Below are 19,592 nucleotides of genomic sequence, written 5' to 3'. Positions count from 1 at the left end.
ACAATAAAACACTTTTTAAATGGTGTGGCTGGTCAAACACCAGCATAGTTGCCGAGGGACTTTTTGAAATCTCCATTGTTAGAGATACTCAGAACTCAACTGGACACAGACCTGGTTTAACTGGCTCTAGCTGCCCCTACTTAAGCACAGTCATTGAACTAGATGATCTTAAGTGGATACTCCCAACCTAAACAATGTTGTGATTCTCTGTTCTAAAAATTGACCCTGCTTATTGAGGTATGATGTTCCTTCTGAACTTCTCCTCTCTATATATGGCTTCTCTGTCAAACTTTCCATCCCTTATATGTACAACCTGTCTACACCCACAGACACACCTATAGCTCTGGACCTTCCAGACAATTATTTCACTGCCCTGCCGAATAGTTTGACCCGTGAATTTGACTTGAGAGAAGGGAAGGAGCTCAAGTCAATCAAACTCTTAATCCTACTGAATTTGAACTCAATCCTGCAGAATTTGCACTCTTTCATAGTCCTAGCTGCTGATACAAATTATCTTCATAATAAGCGGAATTCTGGCAAAGAATTTTCTCTCTTGTTATTTTCAGTTGAGGGACAGCACCAAAACCATAAAAACATATAGGCAGTTACTATGCCCCTTTCAATGTACACTAAGAGTTAATGCACTCTAAAAGTCAAGAATACTGCTCGAACAAAGCAGATTTATAACATGTGCTAACTGCATATCAGTGGGATCTAATTTGTGGTCAAAACACACAATTTGCCATGCACACCTTCCTAAGGAAACAGATATATACACTTCCAGTGCAACACTAATATCTGAAGCAAAAGATTAGTATGGTTTAGTAGTTATGGATGTCTGAAAATTACATTAATACTTTTGGAAGTGCTTAAGAAAACATTTCTGAAGAAGAAATAAAAATAATAATCAAAAAGCATGTAACTTAGGGGGCCAATACAAACAATGCACTGTACTGACTTATTTATGTATTGTATAAGATTCTAGGTTCAAAGGCCTACACTTTTATGTTGGTTTTATTTACATGTGAAATTTTTTCCAAGTGATACAGGGAAATGGATACCATATGTTTCCCAGCTGTTTTGTTCTGACAGGAACTATTAAGCACTCAGTATGGAAATGAATTCTGTCTGAGTTTTATGAAAACACTGCTTTCAACACAGGGGTCTAGGCAGAGGAAAAGGCATCAACATTTTGTTTGTCATCACTTTATTTAAGCTTACATTTATTTTGTTGCTTCACTTTCTCCACTTTTAAACATTAATAACATGCATTTACATAAACCACTGGTGACCAAACTGTAAAATCAGGCACTGAGAAGAAGTAATAATGTTTGTTGCAAATCTGCCTCAGATAATAAGGTACTTCCATTTTTCATTATTTTTTCCTTGTTTTTCACTTTTCATTCATTTGTTTTCTTTGCAAGCACTGTTTTTTCAGGGGAAAAAAATGAAACTGGAACACCAAAACCAGTTAGCAATATTTTTACTGATTTAAAAACACCCTCTTCACTTAACTGAGATTATGAATTTCCATTGCTTTTAATAAAGGATTAGAACATAGCATTTAACCATATAGCTGAATGAATGAAAGCAAGCCAAACTAGCAGACAGTATATCTTTGTGCCATTTACTCCTTGGGAGCTGCATCAGTCCTTAGGCAGTTACAGCAGTTTCCCACTACATGACACTGAAGCCATAGCCTGGAGTGGACCAGAACATGGCTAGAATCTCTTTCATTCTGCTTTCAGATGCTTGTTCCCAAACAATCAAAAGCAAGTGTTGCCTACAGCCTCCAAAGCACCAGCACAGCAGGAGTTACATTGAGTAGTCTTAAACAGCTGCTCCAGAGGAAGAGCCTCTTGTTCATCTCTCCATACTTATGAACTCAGACAGGGGCCATGAAAAGTCTGGGTCAAATAAATACTGTTTGATTATTTTATAAACAACAGTAAAAGATGGCCTGAGTTTAAGGCAGGGGGCTAGAATGTGGAGCAGACAGTTTGATTCCAGAATCTGACAAATAATTCTGGTATACTCCTAAAAGGTGACAATTTTTTTTCCCCCCAAACTATGTGTAAAAATTATTTCCCTAACTTTTAGTCATTAATATAGGAGACTTGGACAATCCTACTATTATATTACTGAGCCAAGAAGAACAAGGAACACAAACACTGCAGACTTCATTCACATTGGTAAAGAAGTGTTGGCTGCCCGATAGATCTGAGGGGTCAAAGTATTTCTTTGCCACAGAAAGCCCCTTTATCTCCCAAAACCTGCAAGGGCCACATTTGCAGAGGTAGTTCTTCACCATACATGTGCTCTATGTTTCTTTGTGAGGAAGACAAAATGCAAATGAGTCCAGAGGCCTGCAGGATTATTTACAGATTTTCTTACCTATTTATTTACTTACAGATGTCCTAGAACTACTAGGGGCAAATAAGCAGAAAAGAGAGCAACTAGGAGGCAACTTCTAATTCAGTTTAATCCCCATCTGATTCTATTTTCAGGAATCAAAACTGACCCCTATAACCTGTTTCCATTTGGAAGCATCTTTTGATTTCAAAGTATTTTTCAACCATCTCTGTGTCTAGAGCATGGTGAGAGATGGAATTTTACCTGGTATACAGGCACCTATAGAACTACAGGGGAACTGAATTTTCTCCAATCATCAAGATAACCTCATGCACAGATGAAATTTTACACTTGTGACAGGCAGTTTCTGTGATATTTACAGTCTAATGCCAAAAATCAAAATGGCTCTAAATTGTACTGAGTACAATGGAAATATCATGTTTTACCTTAAGAAAGTCTGTGAGTAGCATTGATGACTGCCCATATTTTTTTTTATGCAGTATTTCAACATATTGCTCCTGTAGTACTGGGAGAGGACCTGCAGCAAGTCTGCACAAAATTTTATATACAGAGTTCTACTGTCATCTGAAAGAAATGCCTGGGCTTCTTCCTTGTGATATGCCTTCAGCAGAGACTCAAATAAATTAAGACCCACATTAATTCCAGGTCCATTTAAGGCACTGTGATTCTGACTTTATATACAGGTGCTGAGGTGTTGACTACACTAGGGAAACTTTCCAAAAAACTCATAGTTGTTATCACCAATATACCTCCAACACTTACAGAAGTATGTGGGCTCCGTATGATAGAGGAAGGGTTGTGTCTTACAAATCAAAGTATCCAGCCAATCAGAGCCAGATCCAAACATCCATTTACTCCTTTATTAATATCACAAAATTCATATTTAACTGAATTCATTTTGACTGAAGGTGGCACTGTTTTACAATTTTAATATATCAATAACTGTACCAGGAATACATATTAGAGTTCTTATTAAACACAAGCTCTATAGCATGAGAACCTGAATTAAAGAACAACCCTGCACAGATAAGAATGGAGAGGGTTTGCTCAAATGGAATTTCAAGTCACTATAAAGAAGAAAGAGTATACAGGGTAAATAATAATTTTAAATAACAAGTGTACCTTTCCCAAGTAATTCAAATATTATGTGTCTCAGTGAATATTTTTTTTTCTTATCTTGGCTTGAGGAAGAATAACACAAAAGCTGTCATTCTCAAGTAGAGACTATAGGAAAGGCAAAGAAAATTTTGAAATCAATAAATTTGGTTTACTCTTGTATAGACAGATCTATGGATGTAAAAGGAAGGTAGCAAGCAAAGTTCTAATGAAAAATGAGAAGAGGTCATTCTGGCACAAAATGTGTGAAAAAGGAAGAGGGACAATGCAAAAATTAGGTAGGAAAAGAACTTACATGTAGCTAGTACAATTGGTTTTTTACTAAGAAAATTCTTCAGTATTCTACCAAGGAACGATCCAATCAGTATTGTATTGTTCCAGACATATTTACCTGTGCAATATTTGGAGAATAAGCCTGTGAAATTGATGCCTTTTAACACTGCTTCCAAATCAAATTTTATTTTGTTTTCTAATAAAACTAAAAATTACCAAGAGCTTGAGATGGAAATTTTCTGTAACTTTTTGTTCATTGATTTATTTTTCTCAATTAGGAAACTAATATTTTAAATAATTTTTCAAATGGCAGTTTCTTTGGGAATGAATAAAGCAGTGCAGAAAAAAGTGAATTTGTTTTTACCAATCTGTGAATAAAGATCTAGACCAGTATATTGTCTTCATTTGAAACATTCATTTAATGACAAGTGAAAGTTGTCAGAAATGACAGAATACACTTCAACAATGACATGGTTCAGTGAAGTTTGCTGAATACAGTTGTCTTGAACCATTTGTTCAAGTGTTCTTAGAAAATTCGCCCAGAAAGGATGCAACCAATTTAATGCTTAATAATGAAAGCATAAAGGACTGATTTCTGTTTCAGTTCATCAGCCTATATTAAACAATGCTGGAAACCCATGGACACTCTGGCTAACACTTCATTTCAGGAAAAATGTGCTAGCTATGTCCATTTCTAAACCACATTCTTTAATTTTCTATTTTTGAAGATAAAAAAAAATACAGAATGACAGAATATATTCTGAGTTGGAAGAGATCCACATGGAACACTGAGTCTAGCTCATTAGTGAATGGCCTGTACAGGGCTTAAACCTACATTCTTAAGAGTTAATTAGCACCTTGCTCTAAAGAACTGAGATAATGTCCTTAGTGGTTATTATGCTAACTAAAAGATCATTACCTTGATGCATGATTGCAGAAAAAAAATAATTCCCTTGAATCATGCTTTATTGTGGATAAGCCATAATTTTCCCTGCAAGTTTTTGCCAATACTATATATCTTTCCCCTGGTAATCTGGGGGTACTGGCACATACACTTTAGCTCCAAGGCTCTCTTGGAATTTTCCTGAGTCAGAATTCCCTAAATCCAAGAAGGATTCAGAGAAGTCATACAGGACTTGGATGCAGAACTTGAAGAAATATAAAGTAAGATTGCAGATGATACAAGATTAGGAGGAGCTGGTCAATCCATCCGAAAACAGAGAGGCCCTGCAGAGAGACCTCAACAAATCAGAGGCTTGGGCAGTCATCAACTGTACAAAGCTTAAGAAGGGAAAGTGACACATTCTGCTTCTTGGATGGGCTAGCCCTGGATGTACGGACATACTGGGGAATAAGAAGCTGGAAAGCAGAGCCATGGAAAGGGACCTGGGGGTCCTGGTCGATGGCAAGCTGAACATGAGCCAGAAGTGCCCTGGCAGCCAGGAGGGTCACCCCTGTCCTGGGGTGCATCAGGCACAGCATCACAGCTGGGCAAGGGAGGGGATTGTCCTGATCTGCTCTGATCTGCTCTGGGACAGCCTCAGCTCCAGTGCTGGGGGCAGGTCTGGGTGCCACAACACAAAAAAGACATTGAGCTGTTAGAGAGTGTCCAAAGGAGGGCCATGAGGATGGTGAAGGGTTTGGAGGGGAAGCCGTGTGAGGAGTGGCTGAGGTCACTTGGTCTGTTCAGGCTGGAGGAGACTGAGGACAGACCTCACTGCAGTTACAGCTTCCATGTGAGGGGAACAGGAGGGGCAGGCACTGATCCCTGCTCTGGGGTGACAGTGACAGGACCTGAGGGAATGGCATGAAACTGTCAGGGGAGGTTTTGGTTGGATATCAGGAAAAGTTCTTCACCCAGAGGGTGTTTGGGCACTGAACAGGCTCCTCAGGGCAGTGGTCACAGCACCAGCCTGGCAGAGCTCAAGAGGTGTTTGGACGATGCTCTTGGGCACGTGGGGTGACTCTTGGGGTGTCCTGTGCAGGGCCAGGAGCTGGACTGTGATGATCTTTGTGGGTGCCTTCCCACTCAAGAGTATTTTGTGATTCTTTGATTCTGAGTCAGAACTGAGACTGTGCTGCTGCATGAACGCAATGCACATCTTGCTAAAGAGTAAGGCAGGAACAGGACCCTCCCAATAATACAAACCACCAGCCACTGCTGTCCAATAAAGGGAGGTGATAGTGGCATTTCAAGGAGGAAAAACTACACACTGGGAAAGTATTTGTCAGACTTTCTAATACCTCCCTTTCCAAAAGAACAAGTAATTTGAGCAAAAGTTACAGGCAATCAGAAATAGTTCTAAAAACCCCAAAAAAATCTGCTGAAGGAATTATGTGAAATGCTTGAGAAGACTCTCTGACTTCTAAAACCACCAGTATCTGCCTAGGATTAGAAGTGCTTGGAGTAATTTGAAAACAATGTAACCAAATACCTTCATATGTTACTAACTTATTATTCAATGTTCACATGAAAGGGAGAAAGAAAATTGGAATGACAGGCATACTTACCAAACCTACCTGCAAACAATGAATAGTAACACTTTCACATTATTAGCCATAAAGTTAAGAAATGTAATTCCACAATGAGGAACTAGATAGTGAAAACAGTTGTGTATATGTGTATGTATGTAATTATTTTTACAAGTATAAAGTTGAATCTTACTTTCTTCATAATTTTCTTAACTGTCTCAGCAAACTAAGTATTTTCCTGAGACAAAGATGACAGATTTTAGACTATGACATGTCTTATCTATGATCAACGTTTGCCTAATTTTTAGTCCTCAAAAAAAAAAAAAATTATTGGATAGTTCTACTTTCATAGTCCTCTCAGTTTTAAAAGAGAAATGCAACCTCTAACTAAGCAAGAGGCAGTATGAGGTAGAAAGCTGGATCAGATCTTCATAAAACCTCTGAGTTTTTTTTGTTTGTAACTACTTGAATTAACAGTGGAATTCAGATATAAAACAGTATGAATGCTTTATGCTATAGTATGGAAGATTTACAACAAAATCTATTTTCATAAAAAATAGCATACATCATCAATACTTTGACAATATTATTTTAATGATCTAATTATTTTAATGATCTGTGTGTATAGGGAAGGCAAAAGACTTTGTCAAAAGCAACTATGAAGTTATCAAATGGGGCCTTACACAATGTTGACAAATCCAGCTCTGTTGATATTTCAAGACTGGAGATACTGAAGTCTGTACAGACTTGTAAAGTGATACACTCCTGTTCAGCACTATATTATTACTCAGTGACTAAACAGAGTAAAAATAGAAAGACTTCAGTACCATCTCCTATACACCAAAATCAGTGGTAAGTAGTAAGAAAACACAGCTTTTAGGACTGTTTCCACTTTGCCAATAATACTATCAGTGAAAAAGAGCCCCTTTTTACTCAAGACTTTTAACCAATCTGCAATTTACGTCCACTGGCAGACTCCTCAGAACTACTACTGTCTTCCAGCAATCCCTGTATTTGCTTCTGTCAAACCCTTTTCAAGGGAATAGATGAGTATTGATGTAATTAAAATAATAATCAAAAAATGTCCATCTGCAGAGGCAACCATGGAACAAGAGAGATACACAGTAATTTGTCAGCATCCTACAATACAAAGGAAGAGTTCATAACTAGTAATTCATCCTTACTATTTTAAATGAAGAAAGAAGAATGGGAGGAGGAATGTGGGAGAGAACAGTGGAAGCATGTGGGGAGCAATGAGGGATTAAGTGCTATGGAGAATGGCAGAGAAGAAGGAGGAGCAGAAGGAGGAGCAGAAGGAGGAGGAAGTGGGTGAAAAACAGGAAAGGAGGAGAGAAGGAGGCAGGAGGAATGAGAGAAGACTGGGAGAAGAATAGTGTGGAATGGTGTGACGATAGGATAACAGGGAGAGAGCAGGGGAGTGGGAGGAGGGAAGGAAACAGAAAGAAAGAGGAAAGGAAATGGAATGAAGGGGGAAGATGGCAGGATGCAAGGGATGAGGAAAGGGAGAAGAACCGGCAAGAAGGAAGGAAGAAGAGAGAAGAAAAGGGATGCAAGGGATGAGGCATAGGAAGGATAGAAGGGTGTAATAGGGCAGGATGAGAAGAAAGAGGGGAATATCGAGTGGAGGATGGAGGGGAGGATGGGTGGACACCCAGGCAGAAAGAGATAGGACAATTTGAGGGGGGCAGATCAGGAGTCTTCGCCTTTTACACTTCTTCCCTGCTCTTGCTTGTAACAATACTGTATGTGCAATCACTGCTGTGCCCTGTGTGGGCAGTAATCTGCAATAAGGAGATTATAATAATAATAATAATCCATAATAAGGAAAGCTTTGCTTCTCTTTATTGCCAAGGATAGTGACATGTGGTGATCTGGCCTTTAATAACTGTTAGAAGAAGTAGCAATCAGAAAGTTTCCACTCAAGTTAAACACAATAAAAAAAAATTAAAAGTCTGAAAGGAAATAAAGAAGTAAAAGTTGCTGAAATATAGAATGGTTCTTGTCCTTGTATCATCCCATGAATCCCAGATCTCCTGTTTCTGTTATAAAATTACTTGCTGAAGTAACATTAACAAAAGTTCAATTAAAGGATTAAAAAGCACAATAAACTTTTCATAGCTCAACAAAATGCTTCTCTTACCAATTAATTTCTCCTCTATTAGGAAAAGAAAAATAAAAGAGGATTAATCTGATTTACAGAGTGAAAAACAACACTGAATGCACTTTTTGTCAGGGGGCAGGGGGAAGGTCTCCAGCTGGTTCTCATCTATATGCCATGATTCTTCATTTAGTTTACTCTATTAAACTAAAAAACTCAGCTTTAATCTTAACTACTACAGTATGCTTTAGAGTAGATTCTACCATGTAGCATCCTTGATACAGTTTCAGACTCTGGCAAAACATCATCCCTCAGACTGGTTCTGGCCATACGGGTAGTAAATGTATCCAACATTTTTTCATTGGCGCCTACATTATTACATCTTGTCACCAATGGTTTCTCGGGTTTTCAAGTAAATTGTTGCACATACTGTGGTTTGGAGCTGCTGAGACGAAGCCCTACATTTATCTGTACACAGCCAAATCCTTTTTTGGAACTTTCTTTCCTTCTAATGAACTAACATCTGTTGAAAAAAAAGAAACCCATGTTTCCAGAACACTGTACATAAATGAGAAAAAACAAAACAACCGGAGAATGCCAAGAAGCTATTGTTGCCAAATTGTACATGATTAAAAAAAAAACAACAAAAAAACCAAAACAAAACAAAAAAAAAAAAAAAAGAAACACCCCCCCAAACCCTAGAATATAATGGATGGACAAAAACAGGCATCATACCCGATCTGTCTTCATTTTGTGCATCACATCTTCTACATAATTCTGGGATGGTCTTGAGAGAAGTTACAGAATACTGCAAAAAAGGAGAAAAAATGTCTAAATGTAATAATTAAAAAAGATAAAAAGTAAGATTTTCAAGAGGTTCAAGTGTCATGGATACTATCAAAATCTACAAAACAAGACTGCTTCTGGAAGCCTGATAGTCTTCTTATGTTGCATGAGAAAATCAGATGGCACTTGCTTTTGTTTTCCACCTTGAGACATATGAAACAGACTTTCAAAGCTAGAGCAAAGCACCTCCTCACCTCAGATTTCTCCTTCCTGCAGGTCACTATTATTCAAGGCACAGACACAATGCAACACAATGAGAGATACATTCAGACCACATTCAGGCTTCATCATAAACTTCAAGGATCTCACTTTGCCCACCTGTTCACCTATTATGGTGCTGCACTTCCACAATTACCATGCTTAAAAACTGGAATTCAAGCTGTCACAAACCAATATGTAAAAGGGATGCAGAATATCTCCACTGCAGAGGTCTGATTTCAGAGAGGGGTGTGTGAACCTGCACACATCAGACAACAGGCTCATTTCTCTAACCTGGGCTTCATTAAAGCAAACTTGTATTATTATTTTGATGTGACAAAACATCTGATATGAATCAACATGTTATTCACCACATTAACCATTCAAAATAGGAAAAAAAACCAGAGATACTATAGGTATTTCACTAAACAGAATTTTTTAGTTTATATACTTGTGGAATACCTTTGGAAAGACATGGGATCCAGTGTTAAAAATCATACATTCTGATATGCAGTTGCTTTATAGCAAGTCTTCCTTAATTAAATGTTTAAATGTTACAGGAATCTCCACTTAAACAAATGAAAATCATTATGTCTGTGAAAGAAATATCAATTACATTGCCTACAAAAAAGACCCTATTAAAAACAGTATTTTGGAAACTTAAATAGAAAAAAAGCATTTAGGATTAGCACAACTGAAATTTTTCTAAGAATACATAAACACCATATGTTTTCAAAGAAAGAGATATTTTTAGTTGGTGTGCTGTTGACCAATGAAGCAAAACAGCTACATGAAAAAACATATGAACTTTCCATACAAAAAAGAAACTCTGATACATTGTCTTGGGTTCTGCTGACAGTTTGTCATTCAGTGTTTGATGTGTTTCTAAAGCACAGCTGGCAATCTCCTTCAAAATAATCTAAATTCAAGCTCATGTGACCAACTGCAGAGTAATGTACTTTTCTGGTGCAAGTTTAAGACTTTTACTCAAATGACTGTAGTTCCTTCATTAAGCCTAGAAAACCTCCCAGGCTCTACTTTTTCCCTCGCCAACCTAATACAGGGATGTAGTGTGAAACCTAAACCACAAGAAGAAAACCTCGTAAGTATTCCCAGGATCAACACTGAACTTATTAATTAAAACGTGTAGTAGCACTCCAGAACCACCCATTGATTCCAATCCCCATTAAACAAGGAGTTGTCTATAAGGCTGTGACTGCTCCAGGATGTGGCAGCCTAAAGCAAGAAAGAACAGAGTGGAGACAGGGAGAAGGATGCTATGAAAGACAAATTAATACAAGTTAAACACAGACGTGGACAAACACCATGTGCTGGGCTTCACTTTAGTTATTGTTTAATAAAGTCTGAGCTGTTAAGCTATACATCTTGCTATTTCAGCACAAAGACTTAAAATGCAATGTTGAACTGGTCTAGTAAGAATCTTACAAGAATCCAAGGAGCATGTCTCCAAGGAATATGGTAGCTTCCTAAGACCAGCTGTTGCAGTTTAAACTATTACACAGTTTGTAATTCAATTGGAAAGAAGCCTTTTGTATTCTATTGCTATGTCAGGCAACTTCAAAACCAGAAAGCCGTCTTTCTTTTCGTCATTTTCCTGTTCTTGGAAAAACAGATTTTTTTCTGTTTCAGCATTGCTTCAAAATGTATTCATCCCACCACCAATAATCTACTCAATGTTTATAAATTTGTTATGCATTTTAATAATACTGGTTTGATTTCATTAACAGATTTCCTCCCACTTACTTTGAGAAGTCCTCAAAGACTTCTGCAAATTTACATTTCTGCCTTCTGTATTTTGTGGTTAAAATATAAAGAACTGACTTTTGGTCCAGGAAGCAACTAAAATTACTTTTTCAAGTGGACCTTTCCCAACCATAAAAACAATCCATTCCCAGCTCTTCCCACTGGAAGTGATTTCTCACATATCAAGCTCCAGTTCTAATCATCAGTAATGTTTCCTATCTTTTCTTCAACTGTAAATTTCAAGGTTACATAGGACATCAAAATAAGTTGAGATTGCAATCATCCCTTGGAACAGAATTTAAAACTTAATGCTTATTCCACAGCACATAAAATTAATTACTTCCCACTCTTCATCCAATAATTTCAAATTATTTTTTGCATACGAAATTAAATACCACTTCTCACATTTCACCATTGGAGTAAGCATGTCAGCCAGAGCTGAGGGCCATGCCCAAGGGCATAACTAACAATGTAAGAGCTCAGCACATCATGTTACTTCCCTAGTCAATGCTTACTGTGATCTTTGATATCTAATTAAAGTCTGTTGTAGCTGATGGTGATATTCAGTAACAAATGAAGAGCTTGTTCCTAAGACAACATATTATGGAATTTTTGATCACTGTTTGAGGTCTGGGCTCCTTTTCTGCATTTAAGGTCTGCTGATGTCCAACCTGAAAGAGTCAATTCTAATAAGACCCTGAAGAACTTTGCAAGATGGAAGAGTAGTATCAATGCAAATGAGAGAAGAGGCAGTAGCAAATGCAAGATATTACCAGCTTCTTCCAACAGACATTGCTAATTCAGGGAAAAATGGGATTTCCCTTATAATATAATACATTTGTCCATTATGTAATACTGTGCATAGAATTAATGCCAATGTTAACCTTTTAAATTTCACACAGTTTTCAAATTTTATTGCAATGAATTTTAAACAAAACACACAAGGAAAAATATCTTTAATCTGTTCTGCTCTGTGCCAGTTGTCCAGCACTTGCAGATGGCACTTGTGTTCTAGAAGTATCAGAAAGAAGAAACAACTGATCAAGAACAGTAGCAGAGAAATATTATACAAAATAGTAAAAAATCCAAGTAAATTAAGAAACAAGAGTTGCTTTTCAACATTCTGTTGTAAACTAAATGGAGTCAAAGTGCAAAGCTATATGCAGAGTGAGACTCTCAAAGCAGATTATCATAACCATGACACCCTTAAAGCATGAAGGACCATGTCCAGCTGTTTGCAGTATTAGAACTCAAATCATTTACCACCACTAATGATCTTGACTGGATAAAGACAGCAATGACTCTGTCCTGATCCTAAATGTATTGCTCTTTGTTTTCATTTTGATACTGAAAACAAACACCTTCCTCCATTACAGCTTTTATTTTTCCAAGTGTTTCCAAGTAAACAGTCTAATTTCCATTTATTTGTGTTAGTGGAAAACAGAACACTTCATTTATATTAAAAGCCTATTAAATTAACTTTACAATGCATTTTCTTAATAATTTATTAACTATGCAATGCCACCATATTTCTGAGACATTTATTTGGAAACAGCAAGTTATACTTAGAAAAAGTAAAGGAAAAATACTTGGCCTGATGTTGCAGGAAGATTTTTCTCAATAGTAGTGTCAATTTAAGCAGCTTCAAAACAAAACAAAAAAAAACAAAAAACAAACAAACAAACAAAAAACAACAAACCAACAACAACCAAAAAAAAAACCACCAAAAAAAAAAAAAAAAAAAGAGAAGGAAAGATGCGACTGGTATGGTGCATATGGGAAGTATCACCTCCCCAAACTAAATGTACCTCTTACAGCTGTGATGAGCATCATTGGAGTACTGGTTAGGTTATTTGTGCTATGTGTTGTGCATTTTATATAGACACTTGATATGTTATTCCTCCCTTTAGCTTCAAAGGGGACCTATATAGACTCCAGTAACACTGTTAGGGGTACAAAATATCTCTCTGAAACTAGCACTTCCTATGAACAACTTAGTGGACATATGCATTTTGCTTCATTCTGAAATGGGAGAAAGGAAGAAAAGAGAGAGAGGCCAGAGGGAGCTTCAGCTGGATGGTAAATAAATCAATCTGCTGCAGCTAATGATTGTGCCTGCACAGTGATGTAGGACCCTGCATGCTGAGCCCAGAAGGACTGGTGGCTGGGTAGGCAAAATCTGGTTGTGTGTGAGCCTGAGAGGTGACCCAGCTCTTCCTGTGGCCAAGGAAGGGTGCAGCAGGCTCAGGAGGGGCCCTGTGTTGAGTAAATGGGAGGCAAGCAGCTTGGCATACACCTGACAATGCATAGTCTACGTTTTCCCTGCCAGGTAATCATTCACAAGATGTATTTAAAGCTATTTCAAAATACCTGGTGATTGAACAGGTGTTCACTAAGACCTAAACTCAATTACTGCACATGCATTGCACAAACCTTTAAATTAGGTCCAGTCTCACACTGACACCACTGAGCTTGGCTTTCATACAGAGCTAAGAGAATGATCCAAGCAATTATCTATACACTCAACCTGTAACAGTTTACAAGTATCTTAGCATGAAGAACTCCGGTTATGATGAGGTTACCTTGCATTATTTCTGTAGACCAAAAAATAAAATTGTTTCCATTTTCTCAATCTGCTAGTGCAATGTAAATACTGCATTTCAATCAAAGGATTAGGAAACCTTCAGGTAACCATACCAACAGCATAAAACTTCAGAGCAGGAATAAATTTATAGTCAAAATCAGGAGAAATAGGAAAAGAGTGAAAGCATAAAACATACATTTGATAATGTAGTTTATCATTAATTTAATGATAAACTATCATTTAATAGTTTATCATTTATCATTAATGCATATCATTTAATGCAACCTAAAGGGCTTTTTCTCCCCCTTCCTTTTTATGAGCAGTTATTAATGAAGAAATAAATTAAAACATTGCAATTTTAATAAATTAAATTAATTAATTTTAATAAATTAAAACAAAGCTGGATTGCTTAATGTCACTGCAGCCAGAATACTGCTTTTGTTTAACATAAACAAAAACTTATTCTGCTGTCTGAACTACAGTCAAATAAATATACTACACCATTTAGACCAGGAATGGAACGATCTTAGTTTATAAAATAAGCACCATATTTGCATTCCAGAACCCTGATGGAGTTGGTAGACGTAGTTGCTAAGCCACTCTCAATAATATTTTAACAGTCATAACAGTCAATCTCCAATGACTGGGAAAAAAGCGAATCTCACATTCTCTTCCAGTAAAGATTCAAAGAAGGGCCCCAGGAACTCCTAGTAGGTCAGCCATGCCTCAGTGCCCAGTAAGAGCATGGAAGAAATCCTCCTGGAAGTTATGCTGATACATATGAATGGCAGAGAGGTGATTAGAGATAGCCAGCATGGCTTCACAAAGGCAAAATCGTGCCTAAGATAGTGGACTCCTACAACTGAGTGAGGAAGCTACAGATGTCCTCTGCCTCAGCTTCTGCAATGCCTTTGGCACACTGTATCCAAGTATAACTTCCTTGCCTCTAGAGAGATACAGGTTTGATGGATAGATGGTCAAGGAACTGTCCATGTACAATGAGTGACAATCAACAGCTCAATCTCAAAGTGAAACGCATCGAGAGGCATCCCTCAAGGATGCACACTGCAACAAATAGTATTTAGTAACTTTGTCAAGGACATAGATGATGGGATCAGGGTCACCCTTAGCAAGTTTTCATATGAGACCAAGCTGAGTGATTGATTTGTTGAAGGGATGGAATGCCATCCAGAGGAACCTTGGGATGGGTTGTGGTGTGGGCCCATGTGAACATCATTAACTTCAAGAAGTTAAGATCCTGAGTCCATGTGTCCATGTGTCAGAGCAATGCCCAGTATCCATTCAGACTCTGATACTGAGAGAAACCCTGCAGAGAAGGACTTGGCATACTGGAGGATGAACAATTTGACATAAACTGTCAATGCTCACTTGCAGACCAGAAAGTCAGTCACACCCTGGGTGGCACAAAAAGTCTAGCCAGTAGAGTAAGAGAGGTGATCTTTCTGCTTAATTCTTGGGCAAATCCACCTGGAGTACTGCCTCCAGCTCAGGGGCTGCTGGGACAAAAAAGACATGGACTTGTTCAGTATGTCCAGAAGAAGATAATGAAAATAGCCAGGGAGGTGGACCACCTCTTCTGTGAAACAAGGCTGAGAGAGTCTGGATTCTTCATCCTGGAGGCTGCGGGAAGACTTTCTTATGGCATTCCAGTATATAAAGGAGACTTATTAAAAAAATGCAGAAAGACTGATTTCCAGGGCCTGTAGTGACAAGACAATGGGCAAATGAAAGAACATCAATTTCGATTGAATACAAGGATTTTTTTACAATGAGGGTGGTGAGACGCTGCAACAGGTTGCACAGAGAAATTGTGGATGCCCACCACATGACTGTATTTGGTTTATGTGGCAAACTAAGAGTGGAGGCTGCCTCCATGTACGACCAGCCACTGGCAAAGGCTGAGCCCATCAGAGATGCTGGTAGCCTCTGGGATAACAGATTTATGAAAAGGGTAAAAACCACTGCATAAGAGCAGCTGGGAGAGAGGAACAATAAAATGTAACACCAAGGTCAGTGAAGAAAGTAGGGGAAGGCAGTGTTCCAGGTGCTGCAACAGAGATTCCCCTGTAGTCACATGAGAATACCATGGTAGAGCAGGTATCCAGCCTTCAGCCCATAGAAGAGCTCATACTGGATTGTGTGGATGTGCCCTGAAGAAACCTGCAGCTTGTGGGAAGACAGTGCTGGAGCAGGCTCCTGGCAGGAACTAATTCCTGTGGGGAGGAGATCACATACAAGCAAGTTTTCTGGCAGGAATTGTGACACTGTGTGAGACCATTGCTGGAGCAGTCTGTTCCTGAAGGTTCATATCTCATGGAAAGGATGCACTACTGAAGCAGTCCATGACTGCACATGCTGGTACAGTCTGTGAAAAACTGTGGTATATGGGAACAGCACACACAGGAGAAGTTCACAAAGGACTGCCTTCAGTGGGTGTGACTCCACACTGGTGCAGATATGAAGTGGATGAGGAGGGAACAGAAGAGACACTCTGTCATAGGTTGCAATGCAAGATGTACCCAAAAATATGTATTCTATCACCATCTTCATAAGCTGTTAAAGCCAGGTAGGGCAGTGTTCCTTATCTCCTTCATGACTCATCCCTGATAACTCCAAGGGATATTTTCTGTCAATGGGCCATTGAGTCCTACTGCATGACTGATAAAATGACATAATCCCATTGGGAGATGCTCCACCCAGGGGGAGGAGCCAAACATTCCTACCTGGATATAATCTGAGGTTTAGAACACAACTGGCAGCCTTATTCACTGAATTCCCAGAGGACAAAAGCTCCATAACCACAACTGAATCTTCAGAGGAAAATCAAACCCTTCTACTGCTTCAACAGTACCATATCTGTCACTCCAGGAGAACTGCAACCACCATTTAATCAGACTGCTACCAACACCCTGACAGATAGGGTGTTAGGCTGTATTCTGACTCTGTCAGTTTTTCTGTATTATTGCATTTATTTTAATTTTTCCTATTAAATTATATTTCTGACTTGGGATCTCCCACTGGTTTGCTTTCAAACTAGTACTTAACCTGAATGCAAATCCCATCCTCCCCCACCCCCCTGTACTTATTGAGGCAGCAAGGGAAACCACTCAGGATTGAAGTCGGGACTGCAAGGAGGGAGGGGTGAGGAAAAGGTGCTTCTAGATTTGTCCTTGTTTGTCATCATCCTGTGCTGTTTGATTTGCAATAAATTAATATTGCCAAGAGGAGTCTTTTTTTCCCATGACACTAATTGGTGAGTGGTGTCCCTCTCCTTAAAACACAAGCTTCTCGATGGAGTAGGAGTGACAGAGTAGCTTGGTGGGCACCTGGTGACCAGTCAATGTCAACCCATCACAAGGAGCCTCGGAGCAACATGATCGAGAGGAAGGTATCCCTACCTATCAACAGGGAGATTGGAACTCAATGATTGTTGAAGGTCCCTTCCGAACAAAACTATTCCAGGATTCCACAATATTGGAGAAATGTAGTTTCCTTTTCTTGTGTACAAACGTAACATTAGAGAAAAAAAAGCACCAAAAAAAACCTAGAATAAAATAAAATAAAAACCCTAACAAACTCCACCCCCACTCCCCCCACCTTTTCCCTTACTTACATATATATTTGCCTTTTAAAACAAGTTCCTGCCTTTCCATCTCTATTTTTGATTATTACAGTTTTGCTGTAATGGATGACAAGGGTCTGGACTACAAACAGTGGCTCTCTAAATGAGGTACATTTGTAAGTGCATCATTTTAACAGCCTTCTTGCTGCCATTATTATTAGTCACTTTTCTGCACTGGATTAGAAGCAGAGGGCTAACATGAATAATATAATTTACTAGTACAGATGCTATACAGCTGCTTTTACCAGAGCAGGCTAATTATAAAATGTGAAGGTCAGGTATTTCTAAACTACGTATGTTGAGATATGAGTAGAGCACTAGAGTAAGCACGAATTCTCTTGTTGATTTGGGTTCTGGCAACAAATCCTTTGTCCTCTTACCTGCTAAAGCAGGGAGAAAAACTGCTGCCTCAATCATTTGTGATTATTTTTTATTTAATGTTCTGCATCCACTGAAAGAACAGACTAGCAAAGCAGGCAGCCTGAGCTCTTCAGCAGAAAAGTGAGTAACCTAACCCATCAGTATGCAGCAACAGCCACAATGGGAGGAACATGGAAAGGTTACATCTATATGTTTTACAGTTTTACTAAACTGAGTATAGAAACAGATATCAGGACACAATTAGCATATAACAGTAATATAAAGAACGTTGCCCATAATAAGGTATTCATTCAAGACTGCCTCATTGTCTTATAACGTATTGGGCATTTGCCATATTCTGCTTTAATAAAAATTCAACAGTACAATAGGTAGGGAAAAAAAAATCTCTTCAAAAGGAATTTCTCAGTGAATAAAGCATCTGGAATGTTTTAAAATGAATCAAGAGTACCAAATGCTAACGGGAATACCAGGCCTTTTGTAAAAAAAAAAAAGAACCTACTACAAAACTATGAAACATGTGGAAGGAAATGATGGCGTACTTTAATCTGAAAACTGAATTAATAAATTCTCTTATAAGAGATTTATGTATTCAAGTCCATTTTTTATCAAACACTGAACATATCAACAACTCTACTGCACAAACAGCAGAAACACTGGCAGTAGAACTAGTATTATGAGTAATAGAGAAGTACACAGTACCAGTGCCTCCTATAAAAATACTAAGAACGTAGAAAGTAACACAGCAACACATTATTTTTGCTTGCAATTATGCCTGTTTTATTTGTGACACTAATTGCTGCCTATGAATCCCTTGAAGTCTATCTCTTTCTGTACACTACCACATCACACCTATTTATAAAATTGAGCTGTACTAGGAAATGGCTACTGGTGAAAAGGGCAAAGGTGAGAGAAATGTGTTTTTTACAACTTAAACACATTAGATTAAAACAAGTAAACTTAAAATTTTTGTGTCTAAGGCTAGTACTACAGCACAAATAGCTCATTCAGGACAGTATCAGTGAGAAGCAACCCAGAAATGAAACTATTTTATTAATTTTGTCTACAAGTAATTTTTACTACCTGAAAGAATCAAGTTTTCATTTCAAGTTTTTTAGAGAGATTTCCTTTACAAAACATATTACTTTTATTCTAGATTCAACCTATCTAAACATTCTTCTATATAAAGTAAAAAGAAGTGTGATGTCTAACAACATTGTTGCTTTTTACATCAGGACTGAGATATCTAAGGTTGTCTCAAATTGAACAATTTATTTTACAAATAAAACAAGAGTTGTACTTACCGATATATCATCGCTAAAATCTATTTCATCCAAATCAAGGTATTCAGGGGCTTCCATTATTCTCTTATGGACATTTTGGGTGAGTCAGCACATTAATAAAGACCTAATTAAGAAAAGAGAAATGTGTTGTCTTTAGAGAGCCAAAATCTAGTTGCTATGTTACTGAAATATCTAACTTGAACATTAAAGTGTTTCTTAATTTGATCTTAAAAGATAAATACCATTTGCCACCTCTCTTCTGCATATTGTGAAGCATTTCAATCTTCTGGGAGAGCAGCTAAGTGCTACTTGAAATAGAGGCAGAAAATACTTGGTTCAGCATCACTCATACTCTCAGGAAGTTCAACACAGGTTTAAAGACCTAAGATGCTGAACACCCTCAAGACCTTGCAACCACAGCTGTGCTGATTATGTGCCTTCTCATAAGGATATTTACACACAGCAGATCCTGCCACCATAGTTTTCACCCACCCAAGATGGCAGAAAATAACTGTGAATCCTGCTGTGCACACGTCTTATCTT

The 19,592-nt window shown here is 38.1% G+C and overlaps 1 protein-coding gene across 1 annotated transcript in view; it reads right to left on the bottom strand.

Annotated features, from left to right (window-relative positions):
* The window catches only part of SNCAIP (synuclein alpha interacting protein), a 53,182-nt gene extending 34,055 nt beyond the window's left edge, over nt 1-19,127 (bottom strand). The window contains exons 1-2 of the mRNA XM_062513126.1: nt 19,071-19,127; nt 9,089-9,161 (exon numbers count right to left, since the gene is read on the bottom strand). Coding sequence (XP_062369110.1) covers nt 9,089-9,161; nt 19,071-19,127 — 130 coding nt within the window. The remainder of the gene's footprint in view (nt 1-9,088; nt 9,162-19,070) is intronic.
* Nucleotides 19,128-19,592: the final 465 nt, after the last annotated feature.

The sequence above is a fragment of the Cinclus cinclus genome, chromosome Z (assembly GCF_963662255.1).
Source record: "Cinclus cinclus chromosome Z, bCinCin1.1, whole genome shotgun sequence".
Taxonomy (NCBI): Eukaryota; Metazoa; Chordata; class Aves; order Passeriformes; family Cinclidae; genus Cinclus; species Cinclus cinclus.
Note: the sequence above shows the minus strand (reverse complement) of the source record. Positions and strands in the feature narration are given on the sequence as shown.